Below are 26601 nucleotides of genomic sequence, written 5' to 3'. Positions count from 1 at the left end.
CTCAGTGCATAACTTACCAGAAAGCATGAAATAACAGATTATAAAATAAATTTATCCTGCTTAATCAACAAAGCCTGATGCATCTAAGCCAAAACTTTGCCCTCTTTGTTGCAAGCCTCTTCTCTTCTGTGAGGAGTTCTCTTCATTGGATTTTGCTTTGAAGATATGATTGCACTCAGGGGCATTAGTAAGATTAGGTTCTAACAGTAGATGATTATTCTTAAATCACACAACCAATCAAACTCATTCTACACGTACTGGAAGGAGATTCATCCAATCCAGAAAAGGCATTTCCACTGCTGGATCCTTTACGCTCCTCTAGCAGATGCTTGGGGTGACAACATGCTGCTTGCTGATGAACCTCCCTGAATCATGTTTAAAGGGGGAGTGTGATGGAAGGTCACTGACCTGACTGTCCAGCCCCAGCAGTAGCAGCATGAAGAAGAAGAGGGCAGCCCAGACTGGAGCCACAGGCATCAGAGACACGGCTTTAGGGTACGCTATGAACGCCAGGCCAGGCCCTGTAGGTAGCATAAAAATACACTCATCACCACGGGCCAATGAACACTCAATCCACACCTACACACTTACACACATACAGCACCAACTGCACTGAGACAAAGAGAGAAAGAAAGGGTCAGGGGGAGAAAGAATGAGGGAGAGACAGAGAGAGAGAGAGAGAAGGAGAAAGAGAGAAAGAGAGAGAGAAAGAAAACAACAGAGGGGGGAAAGAGAGAGAGAGAGAGGGGGAGGGGATTTGAGAGAGAAAGCACCTGAATGAAAATGTGTGTGTAATAAAGGGGGCTGCTCTTGTCTGAATTGTTATGTGTGTTGTATTTTTTATTATCATTATTATTGTTTTGTGCCTAATGAGAGTGGCGTTCTCATTCACAATCAGGCGGGTTAGTCGTGAGAGGTGTCATTTTGTTTGTGTTCAGTGGCTACTGGTGTTAGGCTTTGGCAAAGGAAGGGCCCAGTCATGCGTTTCAGTCAAAATGTGTATAACACAGGGGCGTATTCTCAGCTCTGTTTGAGTAAGGGTTATGTTTTTACAGGAGCCAATTATAGGAGCCTACAGATACTAACAATTACTAACCACTCAGGTCCACGGTTATTGGCATTTGTTAGTTTGCAATGAGTCAAATTTAAACAAAGCTGTTCCATTTTTTAAAAAATAAGCAAAAATGGGATTTAAATTCCTGAGGTGATGGACAGGACTGGATACAACAATAATATACTCAATATAACAATATCACATGGTCATATTCCTGTAGCTTTGCTGTATTATATCATTTATCATGTGCTGAATGGAATAGAATTGCTCATCCGTCCTGAAGTAGTGTTTAAATCTATTATTAAAACAATCTGATGTGGACTTAACTCGTTCTTATGAATTGTGCTATAAAAGCCACTGCTGATTCAAATGGACACTAAACCAAACTACTACCAATCTCTGCCTTTTGGGGGGTGGGGGGGGGGATGTCTCAGATCTGCTGGCTTTCACTCATCGGTTAGTGTTGGATGTTATTAATGTGGGTTTTTAATAGTGTTGGGTTTAGTGGGGTTAGACTGGGTCGTCTGGAGGATACTGAAGGTGGCGCATATGAGCAAACTGAGCAAACGTCTTGCTTCCTATTCATCTGGATTTCCACCATGCTCCTGTATCAGAGGACGGGTTTACTGCTACTTACGCTAATGCAAAGGCCCTGTCTGCCTACGCTAGGCCATAATTCGCCCCACAGCTACAGTAACTAAAGGCATAACTCTGGGCTGGGCTGTATTAAGAGGTGTAAATGCTGACATTAGATGTCAGAGGTTTACCTGCATTGGCAGTCAGCTCCAGGAGCCCTCTTGAAATCGAGATGTGCACATCTCAAGAGGCAAAGTTCCTGGTTAGATAATCCTTAAATTAATACTTAAAAGCCAAAATATAGATAATAATAGAGATAATCAATGAATAGATATGAATCACAAGATATCAGAACCGGACTGAAGACAATCAAGGATAACTAGTATCAAAGCATCAAAGGCATAACGGGGAAATCTGCTTTTTTTTTTTTTTTTTTTTTTTTGGTCCACTATCTCTGTGACCTGAATGGATTCTGGATGAAAAAAAATTTAAAAAATGGATATAAAAGCCCCTGTGGGTTTAGGTAGCATGTCTATCAACGCACACAGTAATGACACGAGCAGATTGGAGGTTATATTTTTCTTCCCCTAGGACACACTCACATAGAACAGCTCCACACATTATTCATATAGGACTCACACACACACACACACAGATTAGACATCACAAGGACAGACAAGGGCATACACACACACCCACACACATACACACACACACACATATCTTGTCTCATTCTCTCAAACAAGAACACAGACTGGAAGCAATCTGTTTATTTCAGTGCACTGTGAGAGCACACTGTTTCTTGTGATGCGAAGCCAATGTCCCATCACCAACAGAGTCAGTGTAATATTAGAATGAAGGTGACTTTAGAAACTCTAAAACACAACGGAAACCATGAAACATACATCCGCTGCTTCTCCCTTTCGTCCTCTATCTCCCTTTCCTCTTCTCTCCTCCTCTCTCCCCCTCCCTGTCTCTCTTCTCTGGGTGTAGAACACACAGTCCTGTCCCCAGACTCAACAAGTCCTGCACTGAGCTGCTCCACTGCCGCAAGGTGAAACTGTGTGTGTGTGTGTGTGTGTGTGTGTGTGGGACGGACCGTGCTTTTAGATCATGCATGGACCAAGTGTTCCTTCAGCACTGAAACAAAACACATGGATTGAATTCAATTGATTTAAAGTGTAACTAAATTATCTCCTTTAACACACCGCACTGGCCTCGTTGTTAGGTGCTCGAATCTAGTGTCTGTATTTCATTAACGCATTCGTACTTAGAATGACTTACTACTCTTAACTATGTTACAGATATATTCTACATTAGGCGTCTTGCCCAAGGACACTAAATGGTACACTGTGGTGTTTCTGTAGGAACTAAGAAGCAAACACAAGTGCAGCAGTGTTACACACTACAATCCACTTGTAAGACATCTTTTAGGCAAAGTGAAGTGGTTCTGTGAAAGTTCTGACCACTGATTATGGATTGGAGAATGGCCAACGCCAATTCTGCAGCAGCAGATTAGATCAAAAAGTAGCTATACCTCATTAAACGACGTGGAAATGACGCACAAATTGGAATGAACTAAAATCAATGCACCACTTTTCATTTTTACAGTGTACAGGGAAAAAAGTCTTTATCCAAGTTCTTTTGAAGGCTCAGCGATCTGGAGCTTTGAGGAATGCATTGATTATGGTGAATTATTAATATTCCAATATTTTCAGTTTGACTTCTTTCTCCATTTCAAAGAGTGGTTCATTTCAGATCGATTCATGAATTGTGTAAACACTGCAGTTTAATACGACCCAGTCACAATCAGGCCAAATTAGCCTAATGTAGAATATGAAGAAAAACACTTGGGATAAAGTTGAAGATACTGACTGATGAGGTACGTCCAGTGAAAACACATCCCCATGCTGTTTGATGGGCAGGTCAGTTACGTTCTCACCGAATCTCAATAGTTCTTGTCAAATCACTACGTTGGCATTTCTCATTAAATGTGGGAGACTGATATTGTTGTATTAAGCTGAAAAAAGGTAGAATGACTTAAACTCTGTGCCTAAATAAATCCAGACTGATGACTACACAAATTAAGTCCACTTTAGTGAAACAATGCTGGGTGTGATGATGTGTGGCATCTGAAATGAAGGGGAAAGTCTTAGGGATTACAATGATTGTGCATTTGTCAAAAGGTATACTCTATTACATCTGCAGAAGTGTATAATATTATACAGGGGGTCCTCGACTTACGGCGTTGATCCGTTCCTACGTCGTGTCGTAAACCGATTTTCGGTGTAAGTCGGAACATACTGTACGTAAATAACATACTGTAAGCACTTATCCTATCCTCACACCTATCCTCCTCGGTCCCAAGTCGCATAACCGTGTATTCTTCCACCGCGCACACCACACACGAAGTTCACGTTACGACGTTTACGACGCAAAACCACTTAAGTCGAAACAAGGCTTTATACAGTAAATGGGAGATGTGTCGTAACCACGAAACATCGTAACTCTGGACTGACGTAACCGGAGGACCTCCTGTATGTTACACCTGACGTTAACTGTAACTGAATCATTGGTGCCAAGTGGAGAGGTCAGGATTCGTCCACTGATTCATACTAAAATATCTACTGAATTTAGCAAAAAAAACCTACACCATAACTTTATGGCATTATTACTGGATCATATATCACTAGTGTACCAGCTCGGGTGAAACATCAGTAACGGTGTTCATGTCTGTCTTAAATCACCTTGTGGAGCAATTTGTGACCTAAGATATAATAAATACATATAAATGTTTAATTAGATAAAATAATAAGGGTTATTCTGAAAGTGCATTGTTTTCTTTTCTTTCTTAAAGGGATGCAAGGGACACAGATGGTATTTCAAAGTTATTACAGACTATGTGACATGCATGGTAAAAGCATCATTTTGCATGCATTAACACTGTTGCAAAGCATACTTGAAAGCATCAGCATTCCACACTAGACACAGTCAAATCACTGTTGTTAAATGACGTCCAGATTTAAAGGAAAGCCTACAGGAGCTCAGACTGAAGAGTTTAGGTTCATATGAGCTTTCATTGAGTTACCAGGGGACTTTACTCTGCTGCCTATTCTAGAGCATATTCAGAATTTGTTCTGGACTTGGGCAGGCACAGTGGTATTGAACCTGTAGATTGTGTTTATTATTTACAATGCACCATTAAAAGCTAGCAGTGTGCTTCAGATGATGGAAGAATTAAACAGAATTAAACAAATACATACTGCCAAAAGTTTTCTTAAAAACTGAGCTGTAGATTTCATCATTGTTAGAAACTGTGCAGAAAGTAGTGCACACCACAGCATTTAAGCTCAGCTGTGTTTGTTTTTCACAAGAAGATATACGTTTGCATGGAATCATAATTTTTTCTGACGTATTCTGCTGGCTAAGGAGTGCAGCTGGACTGTTCTGAGACTACATTACCTCTGGCCTAAGAACTGATCTATGAAACTGAACAATTTTAGGATGAGCAAAAAAATGACTGCTCAAAATACACTCTGCGATTTTAGAACAAAAAATCACTGAAGAAGAACACTGGAGGTGCCTTAACACTATGGTTCTGTTCATAGACAGGAGCCAGAAAAGACCAATTATAAGGTTATAATAAGACTATGCTGCAGTCAAACTTTAAATCAGATTTTTGTAATCACTGCTTTGTAAGGCAGCGATTCACTGGTTATAGTTTTTTCATTTGTTATTTACACAACAACAACTCACTCCTACAGTACTCTTCATTTCCTGAAAACACAATGGAAGAACTTGATTGTTGATTAAATTGGCATTTTAAATATATTAATGGAAAATCATTTGGATTTTTAAAATACAGAAGTAAAAGGAAGCTAATAATGATGTTAAAGGCTAAGTACCAGCAATATTAAAGTGTCAAACAAATAAATACAGGGGAATTTGAGTTCCTAACTTGTGTTTATTGATAGTCAGAAAACATGTTATTTCTTACTAATTCAAGGAATAAGGTTTAAAAGACCGTTGGTCCCCCCCCAACGGTTTTCGGAAACTCTAATAGGCGTCTTGCCTGTGACGTAGATGGTGGACAACAACTCTAGAAGTTGCATTTAATTTAATGCAAAATGAGGAAAAGGTGTGTTGTTTTTGGCTGCAATCATTCAATGTACAGTGGGACATCTGTGAACAAATGGCCCAAAGATCCCAAAATATCCAGAAAATGGACTAAATTTGTCAACTTTAAACGGGCACTTTGGAAAGGACCATCCGCTCACTCCGTTATCTGTAGCTCATTTCACTGGCGCTTTTCCAACAATATGGGCATGTAAGGACACCAACGAAAGGTGTTCAAGAGCCTCTGTAACATGGAGGTAAACAGGGTAAGGACACTCACTTCGCCTGTTTTAGTTGGTGTTAGTTAACGTTAGCTTGACTCGCTAAACTCGGTGGCTCAGATTATACTCGGCTACATAGCTGCATTACGGAGGTTTATAGTGTCGGATGAATTCGAGTTCGACTTCGATCACATTTACAAGAATAACGGTACCTCTACATTTGAGTTTAGCTTATTGCTAGGCTATTGTCATGAATAATGTTGGTTATTTAGCTAGATACTGTCATAACAGTCAGTCATAACGGTGTTTTACCGCGGCGTTGTTCAGCTGTTGTCCACCAGTGACGTCACGGTTACGTTCAATAATTTCCGTAGCGAGCTCGGGTTTTTCTGTCATTTAAATAAAATTGTCAGTTTTAAAGCAAATTAAGCTGCTATTTTCATTTTAATTCATACTTATATCTGTCAGTAACTAAAATAATGTGAAATATTCATGGAGGTCCATTAAGTGGTGCTTAGCCTTTAAGTTAAATAATAACGTTAATTTTTAAGACATTTTGGTACACACAGAAATGATGGTTCTACAAGGTTCTGGTGCCATACTGAACACTTTTCTAAAAGGTGCTGTACAGAACCATCAATAGCACAATGTCATCAATCTGAAGAACACTTTCATGATGCTAAAGTACCTTTTAATCATTCAAAAGGTTCTTCAAGTGTTCAAGGTTATATATAGAACCATTTGCTTAAATAAAGAATCTTAATTTTTAAGTGTGTACAAGAGAAGCAATAACTTTAAAATATAGTGCGAGTGCACCAAAGTTCCTCAGGTTACCTCATAAAACTGAGATAAAGATTGGCCAAAATTAGAAGGATAACGAATAAGCCAATGGCTAATGACATGTTTCGAGTGAAAACACTACCACTGGCCAATCACTGAAAGTGCAGTAAACTAACAGTGACCATAAAATGCAGGAGTGGAAACCAGATTCAGGGTCAGGCTTTATACATTTCTGTATCTTTCTCTCTAATGAACAATGAGTTCTAATTTGTCAGCACTATAAAATGATTCAAGTCACTGTAGTTTACTGAAACAGTGACACTGAGAGACTAATAAAGTGCAAATGTAAAACTGTATTCATCCATCATGTGAGTGCTGTAAATGAGGATGTCATTAAGGATGGATGCAAAGTGCATGGAGGATTGGCTTTTTATCTCAAGCATTTTCTCTTTTCACACACACACACACACACACACACACGTATATATACACACATACACAAACACAACATACATTCGCTCTCTCTCTCACTCTCTCTCAGAGACAGACAAGTATTTAACTTTAAGATTCTGGCAACATACATTTTTAAAATGAATATAACACAGACTCATTTCTCTTTACCCTCATACCCTCATTCATCTTCACACACACACACACACACACACACACACACACACACACACACACACACACACACACTATAATATCCCCTCATTACATTTACAGTTGTTCAGTACATACTCTAATGTCCCAAACTCAGGAACCCCCACCTCTCTTATTTAATTTCCAGTCAAATTATGCATTAAACATCCATTATTATTAATGTATTACTGATTTATTTATAATATAATTGTATAAAATTATGAGTTAAAAATGAGGGAAATATCAGTGTTTAAACACCGATGTTCTAAAATGACTAAAAAGACGTATATAGGCAATAAATACAAAAAATGTTAATCTGGAAATCAAACAAAGCACTCACTACTGTTCTCAGCCCAGATCTGAACATCACTAAATATGTTTGGGATTGATCCATATCATGAGAAGCATCTTCTAATTCTGAACTTTAAAGGAGTGGAGAAATATCCCCTCAGATTTCTTCAAAACCCTGCCCCTGACAGAGTGGAACTGGCAATAAAAGTTGGACACACGAAAGACTACAGAATTACAGGTAATATCCACCCGTGTAGAGTTCTTTATAACATTATTTTAATACAGATATCGTTTACCGTACTCCTTTCATGTTATAACTGCTTTGGCTGGAATTTAATTAAGGAGGGGTCTCTGAATCTGAACAGTATTGAACAGTATACACACAGATAAAACATTTCTCAGTTCATTCACGTTTCAGAACCTACAGCCTCGTTTATAACATGTCTGCAGGGCATGGTCATTACATGTACCCCACTTTCTGCCCCATCGTTCTGTGGATGTAGCTGATGTAAATTAGAAATGAATTCCATAAATAATGTAGTGCTATTCGGCCCCAGCCTCTGAAAAGCATTCTCCTGTGTGGACTCCAAACAACTGGATTTTGACTTAATTATTTAACACTTTCAGACACAATCATCTCAGGCAGCGTGAAATTGGCCAGAGTGGCACACTGTATGGAGTATACAGTTATATTATACAGGGGGGAGGGGGGCAGATGTTTTGCACCGTTTCATGTTTTCTTTCCTTTCTAAGAAACCTGATCCAACAAGTTACAAAGGCCTTTAGTAGATGAATCAGGTCATGAGCAGGAGAAACAAGTACCTGAACATGGCAGTGCATCTTCAATAATTTAACTCCAGAGAGAATTAACAATTCATTCAAACAGATAAGTGTCTTCAAACCCTTAATACAGCATGCATTTAAACTGAGCACTGCTGGACTCTTACCCGACTCGGCCACTTTTGAGATGTCCACCCCCTGCTCGGACGCCATGAAGCCCAGGATGGAAAAGACCACAAAGCCAGCGAAGAAACTGGTTCCGCTGTTGATCAGGGCCAACATGAATGCATCCCTGTGAAGAGCCGGCAAAATAAGAGTCAGCGTCTCGCATTGTCTCGCAGTATCTGCTTTCGTTGATCGATACAGAAATATCAGAGCTGTGCATTACAGCAAGTCATGAAAAAGTGGTGCGTGATTGATTTTTCTAGGCCCCAGCACTTTATACATACTTTTATAAGGAGGCTCGCTTAAGGACTATTGCTCTGACCCATCACTAAAAGCTTTATTTTGTGCTGTGTACACATTGACCAATCGGATGCTATGGATGATTATATGAACGATAGCATTCCCATGATCCCAAAAACGTAATATTAATGGCATTTTAACAGACACGCTTATCCAGAGGTATAAACAATTACAGATGTGGGCAAATATACAGTTAGGAGTCTTGCCCAGGGATTGTTGCTTGTGTATTACAGTGTACATACTCATTCTCTTTTCTAGGAGAGTTAAATATTAGCAAGCATTCATTATAGATCTGAGAAATGATGTAACGGGGCGTATGAAATCAACACAACTCTAAAACCCACAATTATTATAAAATATTGTACTTTCCCTTATTATTCATTCACTGTCTATAACCGCTTATCCAGTTCAGGGTTGCGGTGGGTCCGGAGTCCACCCGGAATCACAGGGCGGAAGGCAGGAACACTCTCTAGAGGGGGCGCCTGTCCTTCAGAAGGACGACACACATTCACTCACACCTATGGACACTTCTGACTTGCCATTCCACCTACCAGCGTTTGTTTTGGGACTGTGGGAGGAAACCAGAACACCCGGAGGAAACCCATGCTGACACAGGGAGAACACACTTTCTCTTATTAAGGTTCCCTTATTGAGGATACCAGCACAGTGACTATAGTGACAGTAGTGGTAGTACACCACTACCCCCACCTACTGTCAAATTTAGTCCTAACCCTAACCTCATCACCTCAATGGCTTTTAGGATAGTTCAGTATACAACTCATTTTGCATTTGCAGTATACAATATGATAAACCTGCCACACGGTTGCAGCCTTATGCTCGTAGTAGTAATGCGCAACCTGACAGATGAACCTCAGATGAAGGTGCAGCAGGCCTAACAACTAATATTAAGCAATCAGGTCATGCTCATGTCAAAAAGAGCTGCTTCAGATCAAGTGACCTCAGTTTCCAGGGAAATGAAGTAAGACTTTCCTTTGTGGTTACTGTACGTGATCCTCATGGCTATTACACAAGAGCACATCTCCACTTCATTAAAACCCTCCCAGACTGGAGGACACTGGAAGGAGGCTACAGTCACCATCTGGTGACTCCAACAGAAAGAAAAAACTAAGCAGTCCAGCGCCATAACGTACTTGTAGCAGTCGTTGTTGAATCGGTTGTAGCTGCCAAGAGCCGTGAGGGCTCCGAGGCCGATAGCGTAAGAAAAGAAGATCTGTGTGCCAGCATCGATCCACACCTGAATGAGAGAGAGAGAGAGAGATAAAGATGGCATGAGAATCGATGGGAGCTACAGAACATCTGATCTCAAGTGTCCCAACAAACCAGGAAACAAAGAAGAGTACACACAGCAAACATCTTTAAACTTTCATTACTGGGGTAACAGTTACTGGTCACTGTTAAGAAGTCCTTTTGTTTCAAGTTTATTTAAATCTTTATCATCTCCAGTGATGTGTATCAGTAAACCTTATGATGTCCTTGAAAACGCAGCCTCAAACAGTAGACGGCTTCACAAATAGAGCTAGTGACATAAGGGCGGGACAAGAAAATGTACATAAACGTGCGTGAAAGATAGTAAAAAGGGTCTGAATTTAAAAGACTCACCTGTGGCTCTCCTAGCTTTGACCAGTCAGGCTTGAGATAGTACAGGATCCCATCTGTGGCCCCAGGAAGTGTGACCCCTCGGACCAAGAGAATGATCAGGACGACGTATGGGAACGTGGCTGTGAAATACACAATCTGCAAAGGAAACACACACACACACACAAAAAAAACCTTAAGAAGGAGATCTCATTTGAATATTTTCTAACTTTCTAGCCGTGGCCTTGAGGTTAGAGAAGCGAGCTTGAGGCTGGAGGGTCGCTGGTTCGATTCCAGGGACCGGCAAGGATAAGTGCCCTTAAGCAAGGCACCTATTCCCAAAACTGCTCCCCGGGCGCTGAGGTGTTTTTGGCAGCCCCCTGCTCCAGTTGTGTGTGTGTTCACTGCCCCTAGTGTTTGTGAAGAATGGCTCACCTGTTTGTTTGTGTACTCACTGCCACAGACGGGTCAAATGCAGAGAAGTAATTTCCCTAAGGGGATCAATAAAGGACCAGCTTCTTCTTCAAAACATTATAAACGGTTCCAATAATGTTTAAAGTTGTAATAACTTTGACAAAACCTCTTTGACTTCCCCCTCTGGGCTGTTCCATCTCTACATTTGCGCATGTTCCGCGAGCCCCTGGAGGGGACAGAGGTCGAGTGAACTTAGGGGTCGGTGCTGTCCAAATATAATGTGACCTGGGTCAACTCCCACCAGATAAACAAACATTATTTTGTCATTATTTTGAGTTTGGGAAGGCATTTGATGAAATATTGAAACATTTCTATGAGAATTTGATGGCATTCAGCCACATTAGTGGAGGTCAAGCGTAGATGTTGTGAAACACAAGCAACATTCCAACTCGTCCAAAGGTACTGGGTGGAGCTCCAACACCCTCCACAGCCTGCTGCTCTCCACAGTCTAGAGCCAGTGGACTTTATTTCCCTCTGGCACTCAGCACTGATAATGGAGCCCACAAGTTTACTTTGGTCAGCTAGCTAGCTTATTTTTCCCATATTTTTAAATCCATCGTATATGGTCTTGTTTTGTTGTCTATTCACTGCTTCCTCCCAAGTGTTGTCCTGTTTTGCTGAAAAGCCATCTGCCTTTTTAGGACGGTTGGTAGGCTATTTGTTAGGCAAAGCTCTGGAGGCCTTGGCTAGCGATAAAGAGCTTTATCAGCTAAATATGCCCATAGTGTATTTGATAAGGTGTCGTTATGACTGTGAGAAACTCATTATCATTCTGGAGCTGGCATTTTTTCTGCAACGACAGGGTCAATCACATGCTGGGCACACAGTTTCACACGTATACGGCGTAGGACTTATACCTTCTCTATTAGATCATCGCAGATAATGTATGGAGGTGTTTTTTTATCTAATCAGCACCGCATTTAAACTCCCTGAACCTCGCACCCAGAAACACAACTTCGTAGGAAGTTCTCTGCTGCGTTTCGATTTTTTTGTTTCTCACAATGACACTGTTCTGTTTATGAGCTCTCTGGGCAGCGGCACCCTGACAGACTCTTCCACTTGCTCCAAATACTCATCTGAAAGTAGGACAGTCATGCATAGCCAAGCCCCCCCACCCCCTCTTGCATGAGCTGTCTACAGCAGAGCATTATTATTATGCACAGACTCGGCTTGTTCTTGTGGCGGAGGACGGCCTAGGCTGAGCCCAGATGCTCTCAGAGACCTGAGGGAGAATGAACTGAACTCTTGATGACACCTTGAAGCCTAGAGACAGGGCCACTATTCAGGGCTTAATGGAACAGCTCCAATAAATAAATAAATAAATAAGTACAAATAAATTGTGGTCACATGTTCCACTGTGGGAGCTTATTTGGGATTGATTCAGAACTAATCATCCAACAATTTGACCTCACTAACAGAATCTGTTATTGCAGCAAATACAGACAACATCATTTTTAATAAATACCATGTAATATCATAAATCAAACATGTTGCTGGAAAAGAAACATAATTTTTTCTCACTGTCTGTAAAATTGTGTTGCGGTGGGTCTATCCGGAATCACTGGGTGCAAGGCGAGGGGGCGTATTTAATCTTGTAATACCGAAAAACATCATTGCGCAGAAATAGCCCAATTAAAAGAAATGACAGACCTCTAAGGGTTAATCTTCCATGTGTCCTGTTTTCTCTCTGTAATGTCTGACCCTCTATTTTTCATCACTGCCCCTGATCACAACACATAGCCTTGAGTCGAGCTAGGGTCTAATGAATTCTGACACTGACTGTGGAGCTCAGAGCGAGAGAGAGGACCATTAAACCGTCCGAGACTTGATTATATCTCTCACCACATCCTTCAGACAGAGCACCACAACTAACACCTCTCAAAACCTCAACCTCAGCCCTGAACCATAAACGTGACCTTAAACCAAACACTCGCTCCACCTTAAACCTAACCGTATCCCCTAACCAGTGCGCTCTCAAGCCTAGCTTTAGTCTTAATCAAGGGGATACGGTTAGGTTTAAGGTGGAGCGAGTGGTTTATGTCACAGTGTAAGAAGTAGCTTATGATTTCAAATTATATAAAAGCCTCTTTGTTCAAAAAGCAAAATACAAAGATACAACGCTTCGTTATGACAGTGATAATGTCATCTATGTGTAGTGTGGATAGAAAATGAGGCTCTGTGTCTGACCAAAAAGTGTGTGTTGCCCTTCAGAGCAGTAGGATGGTGAGTAAATTTGTTTTTAACGGGGAAGTTGGGGTTCACGTACTCCTCCACTGTGTTTTAATGGAGGAGTGATGGGCTCCTGCTGTGCTACTGCATTAGAGTTACTACTGCCTTGTTCACTGGGGTAGCGCAGGCCTCAGAGCTGGGCTTTGGTCAAACACTGAGACTGTGTATGGACACTCTTTAAACAGACCATGGTGTGTACAATGGTGGGCAACAGTTTTGGCAGCCCTGGTCAGACAGCAAGTTTTTTGGGATTTCTCAGTGGTCTAGAACGTATATCTACGATCTTTGATGCACAGTTACTGATTACACATAACGGCAAATAAACAAAAGGATGAACTTAAAGTTCCCTGCTGAAGTATGTATTGTCTGTAGAGGATGGGTTAACACGTCTTGTTTGGAAAACCTGTCCAATCGTGTTCAAACAGATCAGAATCAGCCAAGAGAGGGCTCAGCAGCTGGCCAGTGTATTATTTTGATTCTGGCTGATCTGTGCTGCAAGTTTACTGTGTAATGTGAGGCATGTAAGTCCACTCATGCTGTATTTCAAGGTACACATCAGACTAACTTCGACAGAATAATAAACATTAATTTTACGTTAATTGCTTGCGTACATACTACGCTTTTTTTTTTTGCCAAATGGTGTATTTACGCAGTATTACTGTATTTACTACATATAGTGACAACAAATATTAAAGTATTATACAGGGGGTCCTCGACTTACGACGTTGATCCGTTCCTACGTCGCGTCGTAAACCGATTTTCAGTGTAAGTCGGAACATACGTACATACTGTACGTAAATAACATACTGTAAGCACTTATCCTATCCTAACACCTATCCTCCTCGGTACCAAGACACGTAACCGTGTATTCTTCCGCCGCGCCGCGCACACCACACACGAAGTTCACGTTACGACGTTTACGATGCAAAACCACTTAAGTCGAAACAAGGCTTTATACAGTAAATGGGAGATGTGTCGTAACCACGGAACATCGTAACTCATTCATTCATTATCTGTAACCCTTATCCAATTCAGGGTCGCGGGGGGTCCAGAGCCTACCTGGAATCATTGGGCGCAAGGCGGGAATACACCCTGGAGGGGGCGCCAGTCCTTCACAGGGCAACACAGACACACACATTCACTCACACACTCACACCTACGGACACCTTTGAGTCGTCAATCCACCTACCAACGTGTGTTTTTGGACTGTGGGAGGAAACCGGAGCACCCGGTGGAGGAAATTGGCCATAATCCGGTGATAAAATTCATGATCTGTACATCTGTATTTAAATCCTAAACATCTGAATTCACAGACTGGTCAGTGACACGGGCTGACACTGTTTCTCTTCTAGTTATTTACCTCAGTGGACAATGAGGTCTGAGCATTTCTTTTTGGATGTGCGCTGAAAAAAAGCAGTGTATTTAAATAGGCTTGATTTAAATATGAATATCAGGGTCTTTTAGATGAAATATATTAATATCAAAGTATCTTCCAGTTTGTCTTAAAATGTACAATAATTGTGATGTATAATTGTTGTCCAAAGAAATCCACATAATTTAATTACATTAAGAATGCTGCTGTAAAGTTACTCTTTTTATTTTAGTATTGTGAAAAACGATGCACACTTTGGAGTCCTGTATATGACAAATTCTAAAACAGGAAAAAGCAGGTGGGTTATTTGTAATAGTTGTGCTATCCTAAGTGTCCTACGTGAACTTTTCAAGGGCAGTGTAGGACTATTCTATGTGAAACATAAGCATGTGGTTGTAAAGTCTGAGGGGGAGGGGGGCCGCACATGCTCCAGAAATAAACCGGAGTCATTCTGTTGGTGAGCTTTCATGTGATCCCTCCCCCCAGTAGAGAGATGCTGGCGGTTGGCCATCTGCACGAGAGCCTGCTCACGTCCCACTGCAGACAATCCGCCCCCAACCACCAATCATGCACCAGATTCCTGACAGGGAGCTCTGTTAAAGCTCAAACCACACCCCCTCGGCCAGTGACGTTGCCATGGCTACCTATTTGCCTCACCACTGCAGCTGCGGTGGAGAAGCAGCAGTGGGTGGAGTTATGCGAATGAGAGTTAGAGGAGAATGTCACATTGGTTAGTCCTTTGGTGATGCGAAAAGCCACAGATATAAGTCGTCCCATATTTATGTGCAGTGAAATAGGAAATAACGTGTGGAGCACTGGAGTTTGAACTGGTGGGGTATTAGTGAGGTTCGGTAAAGATTCTGCACAGTCTGTAGCATGAGAAAGTACAAAAGCTAAGTAAAATGCAAAAAGGAGAAAGACGGGATGAGGGAGAGAGAGAGAGAGAGAGAGATATGGAGTGAGAGAGCTATCGTACACAGAGAAAAGGGTTAAATCAACAGTAAGGGCTATGCAGTGTGCTGTACCTTTAATCAGAGTGAGTAGGAGTTACGTAATGGAGCTAAAAGTATACAGAGCGTTTGAGGGTAGCCATGTAACTGCTGTACTTTTACCTGCATCAAGACCTCTCAGAGCTTAAAGAATAGAGAGAGAGAGAGAGAGAGAGAGAGAGACAGAGAGAGAGAGAGAGAGAGAGATGGAGGGATGATGACCATACCTTGCCTGTTGACTTCACCCCCTTCCACACACAGAAATAGACCATCACCCAGACGGCCAGCAGGCAAAGTAATAGCTCCCAGTTCAGCGCACCGGGCTTGTCCAGACCATCTGAGATGTTCAGCACCTTATTCCTGAGGACAGAAGAAGATGTGGATGCTCCGTAAGAGGACAGGGGACTAAGCCTTTAAACTGTATGTGTCAGAGACAGACAAGACACATTCTGCCCGTGCTACACCAAAAGTATCCGCACACCTCGTTATTCTCCATAAGCTCTGGAGCATCATCAGGCCATGCATCAACTACTGGGGTGTGGAGCACAAGAAGACTACACAGAAGATTAGGGACCATGTTTGTGTCCATCCTTCCACTGTGAGAAGACAGCTCAACACTAAGGGTCTGAAAGGATGCATTTTTCTGTCGTTTGTTGATAGCTCTGCACTGTCTGGCACAGTAACAACAACAACAACAAAAATATGTGTAAGACCGAGATACAACCCTGACCGCCTGGGTTCATTCAACTTCTCTAGGGGAAAGTGCTGGCTGTCATTGCAACATCATAAACAAATGGAGGTGGATACGTTCCATAGACTAAAATACAGGGATTTCCGAGTGTAGGAAATTGTTCCTTGAAGAGATGCTTTTATAGGAGAGTCAATGACTCCTGTCTATTCAAATGACTCAGTTATGATTTACTTTAAATCAACCACCTGCTTCTATAAAAACCCAGTGCTGGTTTACAGCATCAGTGTCTGCCAGACTGCGCGAGCAACTGTTTTTAAAATGGTAATAATGTCATTAAACCGAAGCTGTTAATGACTCCTAATGGAGGGCACTTTAAATGTTGCTATGAAACACTTCACAAGCCTGAAAACTAGTTACAATGGCCTCTAAGGCCAGTCCACTGCTGCTGCCTGAACCTTCTGACCACCGTAAATTAACCGGTCCTTCACAGCCATCTCTGAAATACACATCTGAGGAAATCTCATTAAAGAAAAGCAGTTGCAACAGACCGAGGAGCACATTTACTGCAGTTCATATCAATAAGGCAGAACCACATGACCAGATTAAAAGAGATGACCTTCAAAGCGAAGACAATTACGATTGGTCTGCTGGGACTGCAAGGGGCAGAGGAGCTGACTGACAGGAGAGAATTAAAATCGAACTCGGCCCCTTTGATAACAGCCCTGTACTTTGAAACCACATAGTGATTAATGCAATTACATCTTTAATTATGACTCCAGCTGATGTCCTGATAAAACCAAAACTGTTAGGCCTCCTGTGTCAGAAACAGTCAGAAATCCTACATTAGAAACGTCAGTCCTTGTAGAGTTCTTCTCATTATCAGTGGAGTATCTACAACTTCCAGAAGTCATTGGGTGAACACTTTTTTTATATTGGTTAATATAACGTGTAAAGCCTTCAGTCCGGCTCCTGAAGGCCTAACAATGGGAGAGCTCACAGGGCTGAATCTTTCTACATACCACAGCCTAAAATTTCCTGACTGGACAAGAATTTTCCATTGACTATTCTAAGATTTGTATCCCCATGTTCCCAACCACAACTATGACCATTTTTGTTTATTTATTTACTTATTTATTTATCTAATCAAGCCCAAGTATCATTCCACTTTCTCAAAAAGTCCCTTATGGTCTGTAAAAAAAGCTCCAGGGTTTTGCGGTTAATGTCAGTGTGGACAAAGCTTTGTCTGCCAAAGAAACATAGCACATAAAACAAATACTCACTCCCAGAACTCAATGATGGGTGACCGACCATTTGCTAGCTCTTCGCAGGTCATGTTCCCGAAGCTGGAGTTACCGATGGAGCCGTTCAGACAGTCTTCCTGGCGGAAGATCTCGATGCAGCTCTCCGTGTTCCACTCATTGTCGCAGGATGACCACGGCAACGTGGAGTTGAAGGACTTGATGAGGTAGTAGAAACCCCAGGCCAGGACCATGATATAATAGGTGTTGCAGAAGAACACTATGACCATGGAGGCATAGCCAAGACCTGAAACAACCAACACGGAGAACACTGTGATATAAGGGAGGCGCTGTGACCAATCAGTTGCACTTATTTTGGAATATGAGAATTGATTACTACCTATCATGACAATAACTAATGGAGTACATGCTCCTGTTCTGTAGTAAAGCTGTCTGTTGGAGAGTGTTGAATGTTAAAATGGAGGTCTGACCTTTAAAGAGTGGTGCGATGTTCCACACGTTGATGCTTCCAGCCTTCATGAACTGGCCCAGAGCAATCTCCAGGAAGAAGATAGGAATACCCCCAAGAAATATAAACAACACATAGGGAATGAGAAAGACTCCTAGAGAGAGAGAGAGAGAGAGAGAGAGAGAGATTATTACAAGTCATCAGACAGTATAAATTGATATTTAATTATTAAATTACATATAATTTATGATTTTAACAGACTGTGTGGTCTTGTGTCATAGTTTGTGGTTTAGGACTCTAGAACCCAGAATGAATGTTTTATTTGTTGTGAGACAGTGACACCATTTTGTGGCTTGGTATTTTCTGCAGTTGTGTGGTCAGCTGTGTGGCCAGTGCAGTGTTTGATGGCTCAACTTGAGGCTAGAGGCTGGGGATCTGGCGGCATTATAACACACACACACACACACACACACACCCCCACGATACAATCGAGCCATCTACACCAATCACCCACCAGTCCGACTGACCTAAGACTGACAGCAGCAGAAGAACCTGAGCCGTGGGGGGAGGAGGAGGAGGAGGAGGAGGAGGACAGAGTGGGCGGGGCTAAAGGAGGAGAGAGGGAGGGGTCGGCTTTGGGCTGTGAACCAGTCAGCCGCAGCGGCAGCAGAATCTAATGCAGATTATCCAGCGACACAATGAGCCATGCTGGATAAAAAAGACCTGATGATGTCACCCACCATGCTTGGGAGGGGGGAAAGAGAGAGAGTGAGAGAGAGAGTTTGTGGAGAAATATAGAAGAGGAAGAAAGGAAAAATAGCAAGACAGAATAAGAAGAGTGAGTGGGCAAAAGAAAAGGAGAAAGAAAAAGTAAAATAACCGGGAATACAAGAGGAAGAGAGAGGATAGCAATAGTGAAAGAGGAAGAGAGGGGGTAATGCGTGTGTATGTGGGAGAGATGGGGAGAGGGGAACAGAGAAAGTAGAGAACAGAGTTCACAGTGAGTGGCATCCTTGCGTAACATCTTTCTCCCAAATGGGCTACACACATTCTGCCCGGCCTTTTGTCCAACGATGGTGCTGAGTGAGCTCAGTGGAAAATTACAGCACTGGTCCATTATATCCCATTTAATGCTAATTCAGGTAGATCCCAGTCAGAATGCTCTATAATTCCCATATTACAGTTGATGTTTTACTTTTGGCCGCCCCTGGTCAACAGAGCGGATCACACACACACACACACACACACACACCAAAGTGAGGCTTGAATCCAGGCCCCTACGGCCCCAGAGCTGTGCTGCAGTGACACCAGCAGGCACGCCAACTCGCTGCCTTCGGATTTCATTATATCACCATGAAATCAACTACACAAATGTAAATATTATCAGCACTCCACTACAGTGTACTGCAAACATCAGTCACATTTTTTTCCCCACAAAACACATCATTAAAACCGGTAACCGGCCCATCTCTAATCTGATCATATTCCACATGATGATCCAGTAGCATGTCTCTAAAACCCCTCTGTTCTGAATGAGCAGGAATCTCTGGAGGCAGAGGATGGGCTCCTTTCAGAAAAGTAAGTGCCATTGTTTGGCACTGAGGCGTTTGGCTAGGACACAGTGCCTTTGATAAGAAGCTCAGAAAAAAAAGAGAAGAAAATGCAGAGTGTAGTCAGACTAACAACAGTTTTCCACAAGGGAGGAGAAATACGATTCAGACCATGGGAACCCCGCCGTGTGACGTAAAAGAGACCCACTGAGGAAAAAGTGGGGGGGGGGGGACTGCTGGGGACGAAACAAAAACGAAAGAGAAATAGAATGAGAAAGAGAGTGGAGAAAAAGTGATAGAGTGAAAGAGAGAGAGAGAGAGAGTGTAGGAGGGGTAAAATGGCTGATCTCTCTCCTCCTCATCATAGTGCTTTACAAGGCATCACAGTGAGAGATGCTACGCATTAGATTCCTCTCATCTTCCAAGCAGTCACGACGCCAGCCTCTGCAGTGTGTGTGTGTGTGTGTATGTATTATGAATGTGTGACTCACCATTGCACTTCCTATTCTGTTCCATTTTTGTGTTTGTGCGTGTGAGCGGGAGAGAGAGTTTGTTCTGGTTGGCACTCATGTTCTCATACATCATCCAGCAGCAGTCATTTCAGTAGCATTCTCTTTGTTTGCAAATCAGTCTCTCTCTCTCTCTCTCTCTCTCTCTCTCTCTCTCTCTCTCTCTCTCTCTCTCACACAGCCAGCGTCTGGATATTAATGTGTCTCGTGTAGCAGTAATATTACTGGAAGCTTTGAGCTTTGTGTTTATGCTGCCTGCGGAGGAGACTGGACGGATTCACCCACACCGACAGCTTTAAATAGCACTTTTATTTTTGAGGAAACAGGTCATTCATTTACTGTCACTGACCAACTGCATGCACCACAACAAATGACCTCCTCATATATTTGAATATGTTGAATCCCTTTGCATTGCTATTTACACTATTTCATGCTTAGGTTAGCTTTGATGTTTAGCTAAAAAGGCTCATTCTTCTTTACTGTAGGTCCACATTAAGTTGTGTAAAGTTATGCACGGATACCATCAAATCCAGCCTCTTTTTATAATTTAGAAACACTGACTACTGCTTTGTTGCTGGCTTTGTTAAAGGCCCACATCTTCATTGACCTGTAATAAGGAAAATATGGACTCTTTCAATACTATTCTGGGCTCAGCATGGCAGAAACTGCACTATGTAACTTTCGTAGGAGAGAAAAAAACCCGTACATGGTCGTATACTATGTGTTATGTAACTAAACAATAGGAGCTTTGCTTTGGCTACTTTTCTACGCATTTCACAAGCTCAGCAGGGCGGCTCGGAGCTCTGCAAAATTTACACACGTATTATATATCACTCTGATCTGCCCCATTGTAAAGAAAAGATAAACAATGACCCTGCCCGTTTATTTATGGCTCTGGTACTGTATTCAGCCACTGGAACAAGCAACTCCGCATCGCCCCCTACTGATGACGAATCCTTGGCTTCCATCTAGGGCTGGGCAGTTAATCAAAAATTAGATGAAATCCCCATTCAGAATTTCTAATCGACATAATCTTGTTTATACCAATTGTACCTATTTTTTTAACTGTTTTTTTATTGTTGTTGTGTTATTCTGTTATGTCCCCATGTGTTCATGTACTGTCCTTTTAAAACCACGCTACCAAGCTGTAGTCACATGATTCTGCTCCATCTGACACATGGAAGTAACCTAAATGCCATGGCCGACCAAGCGTTACGAGCAACTCGTACCAAAGAAAAACACAGTGTCTGTGGTGTGGGTGTACTGTGCTTTGATTATAATTAAGACGACACCGTCACCTAATGAAAATAACCTTTCGTTAATCATAATTGCGGTAAAATGTACATGTAATCATGATACTGATTTGCGCTCATATCGCCCACCACTTTTTCCATCTAAACTGGTAGAAACGTAGGCAGATTTCCAAGAATCAGGGACAAAACTGGTTCAAGAACCAGAATTCTTGTGGTAGAGAAGCGCTACTTTGAATAAAAGAGAGTGTAAAAGTCGTGTGCTGAGGTCGAACATTCCTATGTTCCGTTAGAATGAGCTGAAACTGTGAGGAAAGGTTTTCCGTGATAAGGGCTCTTTAAAAGCCTGTTTCAGTCATTAGGCCACATCAGTGTTTCGTAAGGAGCCCTACAGGTCATTTATCTCCAGCTTATCCACAATGCATCTCTTGTGTGGTTGCTCTTTTTCACATTTTTACAACGACATGTTCATTAGTGATATCTCAGCCACAGTTTTCGGATTTTTATTATCTTGTAGCACTGTAAATGTTCATGGGAACTTTCTGTAACCAATCAACAAGAGGACAATGCTTCCTACTGGACCCATTCTTTTTTTCTCACTGCGGTCCATATTATGTAACTGTCCAGTCTCAGTCTATTTGAGACAGCGGTCAGAACTTGATCTCAGCCTCTTGGAGATTAGCTCATGTAGCCCATGAATTTTACATTCTGACATTTGTGTACATCCACTGCCCTTTCCCACGAGGAGAACACTACCTCAGCGCCCTTTCACTGTTCTTACACTTAGACACAGCTAATGCTCCTCAGGTAATATACAGCACACCAGCCACTCCGGTCCAGAAAATAGACTAACCGATAGGCTAATTTGACCAACATGTACTAAGCCTGCTATTCTGGACAGGCTGGGTTACTGCAAGGCTACTGCGTCCAGCCAGGCTAACGCTAAGGACTGCACAATTGCATGGCCCTGTCCAGTAATCTTGAAGTCTTAGAACAGTCCTTAGGAACAGGTGTGAAAACGCAGTCCAATTTCAATTTCACTCGGCACTATAGTGACGAGAGAAGGCTATAAATACCTACTGCCCCCTCCCCCAACACCCAGCACATGGAAATGGGCACTCCATCAACACACTGAGAGGAATGAGCTTACAGTGTCCCAATGGGATTTGTGATTATGTATTCCTTGGCAAATATATGACCTATTGGCTTGGATACTAGCTGCAGATCGCAGCAGCCGGTCTTTGCTGGACCTTGCAAAGCCACTGAAAAACTCTCATTTGCTAAGAAGCATGGAATTAGCATACTGGTGCTTTTTACAGTAGCTAGCGTTATTGATTCTAGCATAAAATGAACCAGAGTATTCTACCTTAAATGCTACCATCCCTTAAATTAAAGCATGCAGATGGGATTACTTGGACCTGTTATCCTCCTCCTAGTTAGCTCCATGCTATTCAGATCAGTGGGTTTGCTCTTTGTGCTGAGATTAGCACACAAAACTGGCACACGCCTGTACAACATGTGGTTGCTGAGAGCCATGTGGTTCTGGAAAGCGGTGTGATCAACCAAAAGGCTATTAGCCACATTATACTACAAAGGCTTGTAAACAAATGTCTAAAATCAGCTTTGCCTTCATCATGCTGTGAAACAGAGGGCGAGGACCAATTTATTCAATGCACTTATATCTAATGTAAGCTCTGTTTGTGCACATATGCTAAGCTAATATCAATAAAGTCCACAAAGCTCATTGGGAACAGAACTGTGCTAACCAGGCCCAATTACCTCTTGAGAAAGATATGGGCAGAGATCATTTTGACACACTTTTTAAGGTGGTGGTTCTATATATAATGACTCAGTAATTAGCTACTAAATGCTAAAGAAGGTAAACGAAGCTTAAATTAGAAACCTTCCTCCCTTGACCTGAAATATCACTAGATATGCTATAGTTGAGGATGGGTCCAGCTCTTCCCTGCCTGAACCCTAGAGCAACCTGGGTTGAGCCCCAGTCAGAAAGGGATTAAAAGATTAACAGACGCTCTTCTTAATCGCCCGTCCACGTGGGGTAAGTGACTGATGTCAGTTAGGGCGTAGGGCCAGCACTAACCCAACCGCCTCACTTCTGACACCAGGGCTCAAGAAAGGAGAAGGCTGGGGTAAAGTCTAAAATAAATTAGCTCATTCACAAACGTCTTCTTTGAATATCTAAACACACCCATAACATCTTTAGAGGTTTTCAGTGTAAAGTAAAAGCTGGAATACTAAAGGTTGGGGTTCACCTAAGGGAGTTTTGTCCAGTAGATTATTGTCTTGTACATACCTGCTAATGCTATACACATTGGGAAATAGGGACCAGATTTAGGTTAGCAATACAGAGAATATAACCCAAATAATCTGTAAAACAAAGAATTCTGAATAAAAATATTAGCACAGGAGCATACTGTCATCCAATCATTGTGCTCTTTGAGTTCAATAAATCTCATACTAAACATATGATTAAGTAGGGTGACCAGACGTCCTCTTTTACCCGGACATATCCTCTTTTTTTAGACATAAAAAACGTCCGGGATTTAGTTTTTCTAGAGCTTACATAGAATTTCGAGAAGCGTTTCGTTCACAAACTAGTCCCGCCCTCCCCTACTCCGATTGGTTCGCTTGAGTGAGAAGGGGGCGTGGTGAAGTAGCCTCAAATCTTCTGATTGGACGGTCTGACTGTAGAGCTACCGTTATTGGTCGATAACCTTCTCTGTACACATTTAATTGGTCAGTCTCAGTCGTCGTCCCCCCATTGGAGACGTGTCCTCTTTTTCACCATCTCAGATCTGGTCACTTTAGTTTAAGTATAATTCAAGTTGAAACATCTGTTTAAGCAAACAGCTGCTGATGCCAAAATGGTTTTGGGGTAATATTGTGCATAACATTTGTGTTTTCACATGATTCCCACTTTGGAAAAGTAAAAAAAACATGGAAACTACATGGAAGTGAATCACAGGTCAATAGAGGCCACTCTCATAATCCCTCTGAGCAAGAAGTGACACTGGAATAAAAATAAAGCTTGCGTTAAAAAAAAATGCATGTGTGACAACAGGCCAGCAGTGAACTGTTAGCGTGCATCATCTTTGCTCAAGAGGACAAGAACATTCAGCTTTTCTTTGACCTGAAGAATGCTAATAATGAACACAATCTCAGTAAGAGATTGAGAAGAAAGGAAAAAAAGCAGATGATAAAGCTTTGAGAGCCATTCTGCCTGTGGAAATTCCTGAATAATCCAGGTCTGGAGCTCTAGAGCTGTGACAGGGCCTGGTGCAGCGGTGATAAATCTACTGACCGTGTGACCACCACACTGCTGACGTATAAGATGAAGAGCAAAGAATCTTCCTCTTGGCTGTTTACTACCTGCTGATTATTGACTGCCACTGGGTGGAAAATACGAATAACAGAAAGAGGCCAGTAGCCCAGCAACAGGGAATAATGAAAAGTATTACAGATGGACTCACGGGTAGATGAAGCTTTATGGGATTTATAGATAATATATATAATGCTGGCTGATCTGTGATGACACTAATGATCCGACTAAAGTGGTGCCTACAGGATACATACCCATGTTATATTCCATTTGAAAAGCCTTGTTTAAAGCCTTTTGGTTTAAAACCTACAATCTAAGAAAGGGTGATTTCCTCTCAGTTTTAGTTATCTCCAATTCCACCCGCCTGCTTATGGACACGTGAAGGCAGCCAATACTTATTTGTGACCTGTCGCTGAACAGCTTAACACACTTGGAGGAGAACACTAACCCTTCAATCCTATTAATGTTATATGACAGACACCTGCATTGACTAGCAATTTACATATTGATGAGTGAACGGGAGGGACAAAATGTCTACTGCAAAGCTGCAGAGCATGACCCTGCATGAAGCTAGCTAACTGCGGCTTGGATGTAGTATTATGCTAATAGCACTAGCCTGCTTTCTGTTCTTCTTCACTTAACTGAGCCTCAGTCAAGGTGTAAGTTTTACTGTGCCCTGTGGTGAAGCATAAAGTCCAGATAGCTTTCTATTTTTTTTTTTTATTCAGTCACAAGACAAGGAAAACTAATTTGCATTTAATAGATTGCTCTAACTCACTAATGGATTTTCAAAATGTTTTATTTATTTCTACTGTAGCATAATGGAAATTGTAAATGTGTATAAGATCACTCTAAACCCTAAATTCAAGTGCAAGCTATTTCATCACATGGGACACACATGGGCCAAGACCACATGCCCAATCCCAAAAAGATACTGAGCTGTCATTCAGGAAACATCTGAATGGTGAAGTGTCTCTACAGCTACCAAACAATGCAAATCAGGCTTTTATAGATTTACACTACAATGAACCCATTAACAATAATTAGCTCCCTTCATAACAGTCAAGTTCTCTATAAGGCTACAGAGAAGTGCTAATGGCTACAGGTGGCGAGGGATTCTCTCTGAGGAGCAAAAATATTCAATTAACCCTGGAGAGACGTCAAGGCGTAAGAGTGAGCAACAGTGACACTCTGACAAGTAACGGGCCTCAGGAGACAGCTATCACAGAAAAGGATTATATGATCGATCATGGTAGAAACATCCAATACAACAATAGAACAGAGAAATAGAGCAAGACGTTGTTTGCTTTTAGAGGAAAGTGAGGTGCAGTGTATCTGGAGGAATTGTAAAATAGTCCTGACTGTAATGTTCGACAGATACATAGATATTACAAATTTATAAATACACACACAACATATTTTTGACACCGCATGTCTTTAAATAAACCCTGAAATGAATTGAACACTCTGAAGTTGAGACTACTGACACCATTCTCAATGACAAGACCCCTAGCTTTGTCTGATATGACTGCGCTCCATCCTAAACCTGTGCGATGAGTTGGACCGCCTTTTGTGGTCACACCATACGACATCACTACCTGACTTCACTGACATTAATGTGGCTGAATGCAGTCAGATCCTCACAGCGGTGTTCCCTCGATAAGACACTGTTACTGCAGAATAAAGGAACAAAGTCTCTATTAATGCCCTTCAATTCAGAAGACACGCTGGATGAGAATGTGTCCACAAACTTTAGGGCCTATAAATGTAATTTAGAGCCTGAAGTCGATCTGCAGAGAAGCAGCTGTCCGAACACTTTGCCAGAACTATCGTATGGAGCTAAACAGAACGCTACAACTCACATATCTGAACCTGAGAGAGTGCAGGAGTCTACATCTGTGACTCATTAGCGACGGGGTTCCTGCAAGCACGCATGAAATTATTCATGAAATGAGGGATTCATAATTCA

At 41.9% G+C, this 26601-nt stretch overlaps 2 protein-coding genes across 2 annotated transcripts in view; both read right to left on the bottom strand.

Moving 5' to 3' along the window:
- The window catches only part of plxna3 (plexin A3), a 587367-nt gene that overhangs the window by 266180 nt on the left and 294586 nt on the right, over positions 1 to 26601 (bottom strand). The gene's annotated exons all lie outside the window — the stretch shown is intronic.
- The window catches only part of slc6a8 (solute carrier family 6 member 8), a 43099-nt gene that overhangs the window by 10344 nt on the left and 6154 nt on the right, over positions 1 to 26601 (bottom strand). The window contains exons 2-8 of the mRNA XM_066643653.1: positions 18006 to 18137; positions 17557 to 17821; positions 15813 to 15945; positions 10546 to 10680; positions 10077 to 10180; positions 8628 to 8752; positions 409 to 521 (exon numbers count right to left, since the gene is read on the bottom strand). Coding sequence (XP_066499750.1) covers positions 409 to 521; positions 8628 to 8752; positions 10077 to 10180; positions 10546 to 10680; positions 15813 to 15945; positions 17557 to 17821; positions 18006 to 18137 — 1007 coding nt within the window. The remainder of the gene's footprint in view (positions 1 to 408; positions 522 to 8627; positions 8753 to 10076; positions 10181 to 10545; positions 10681 to 15812; positions 15946 to 17556; positions 17822 to 18005; positions 18138 to 26601) is intronic.

The sequence above is a fragment of the Hoplias malabaricus genome, chromosome 14, assembly GCF_029633855.1.
Source record: "Hoplias malabaricus isolate fHopMal1 chromosome 14, fHopMal1.hap1, whole genome shotgun sequence".
Taxonomy (NCBI): domain Eukaryota; kingdom Metazoa; phylum Chordata; class Actinopteri; order Characiformes; family Erythrinidae; genus Hoplias; species Hoplias malabaricus.
Note: the sequence above shows the minus strand (reverse complement) of the source record. Positions and strands in the feature narration are given on the sequence as shown.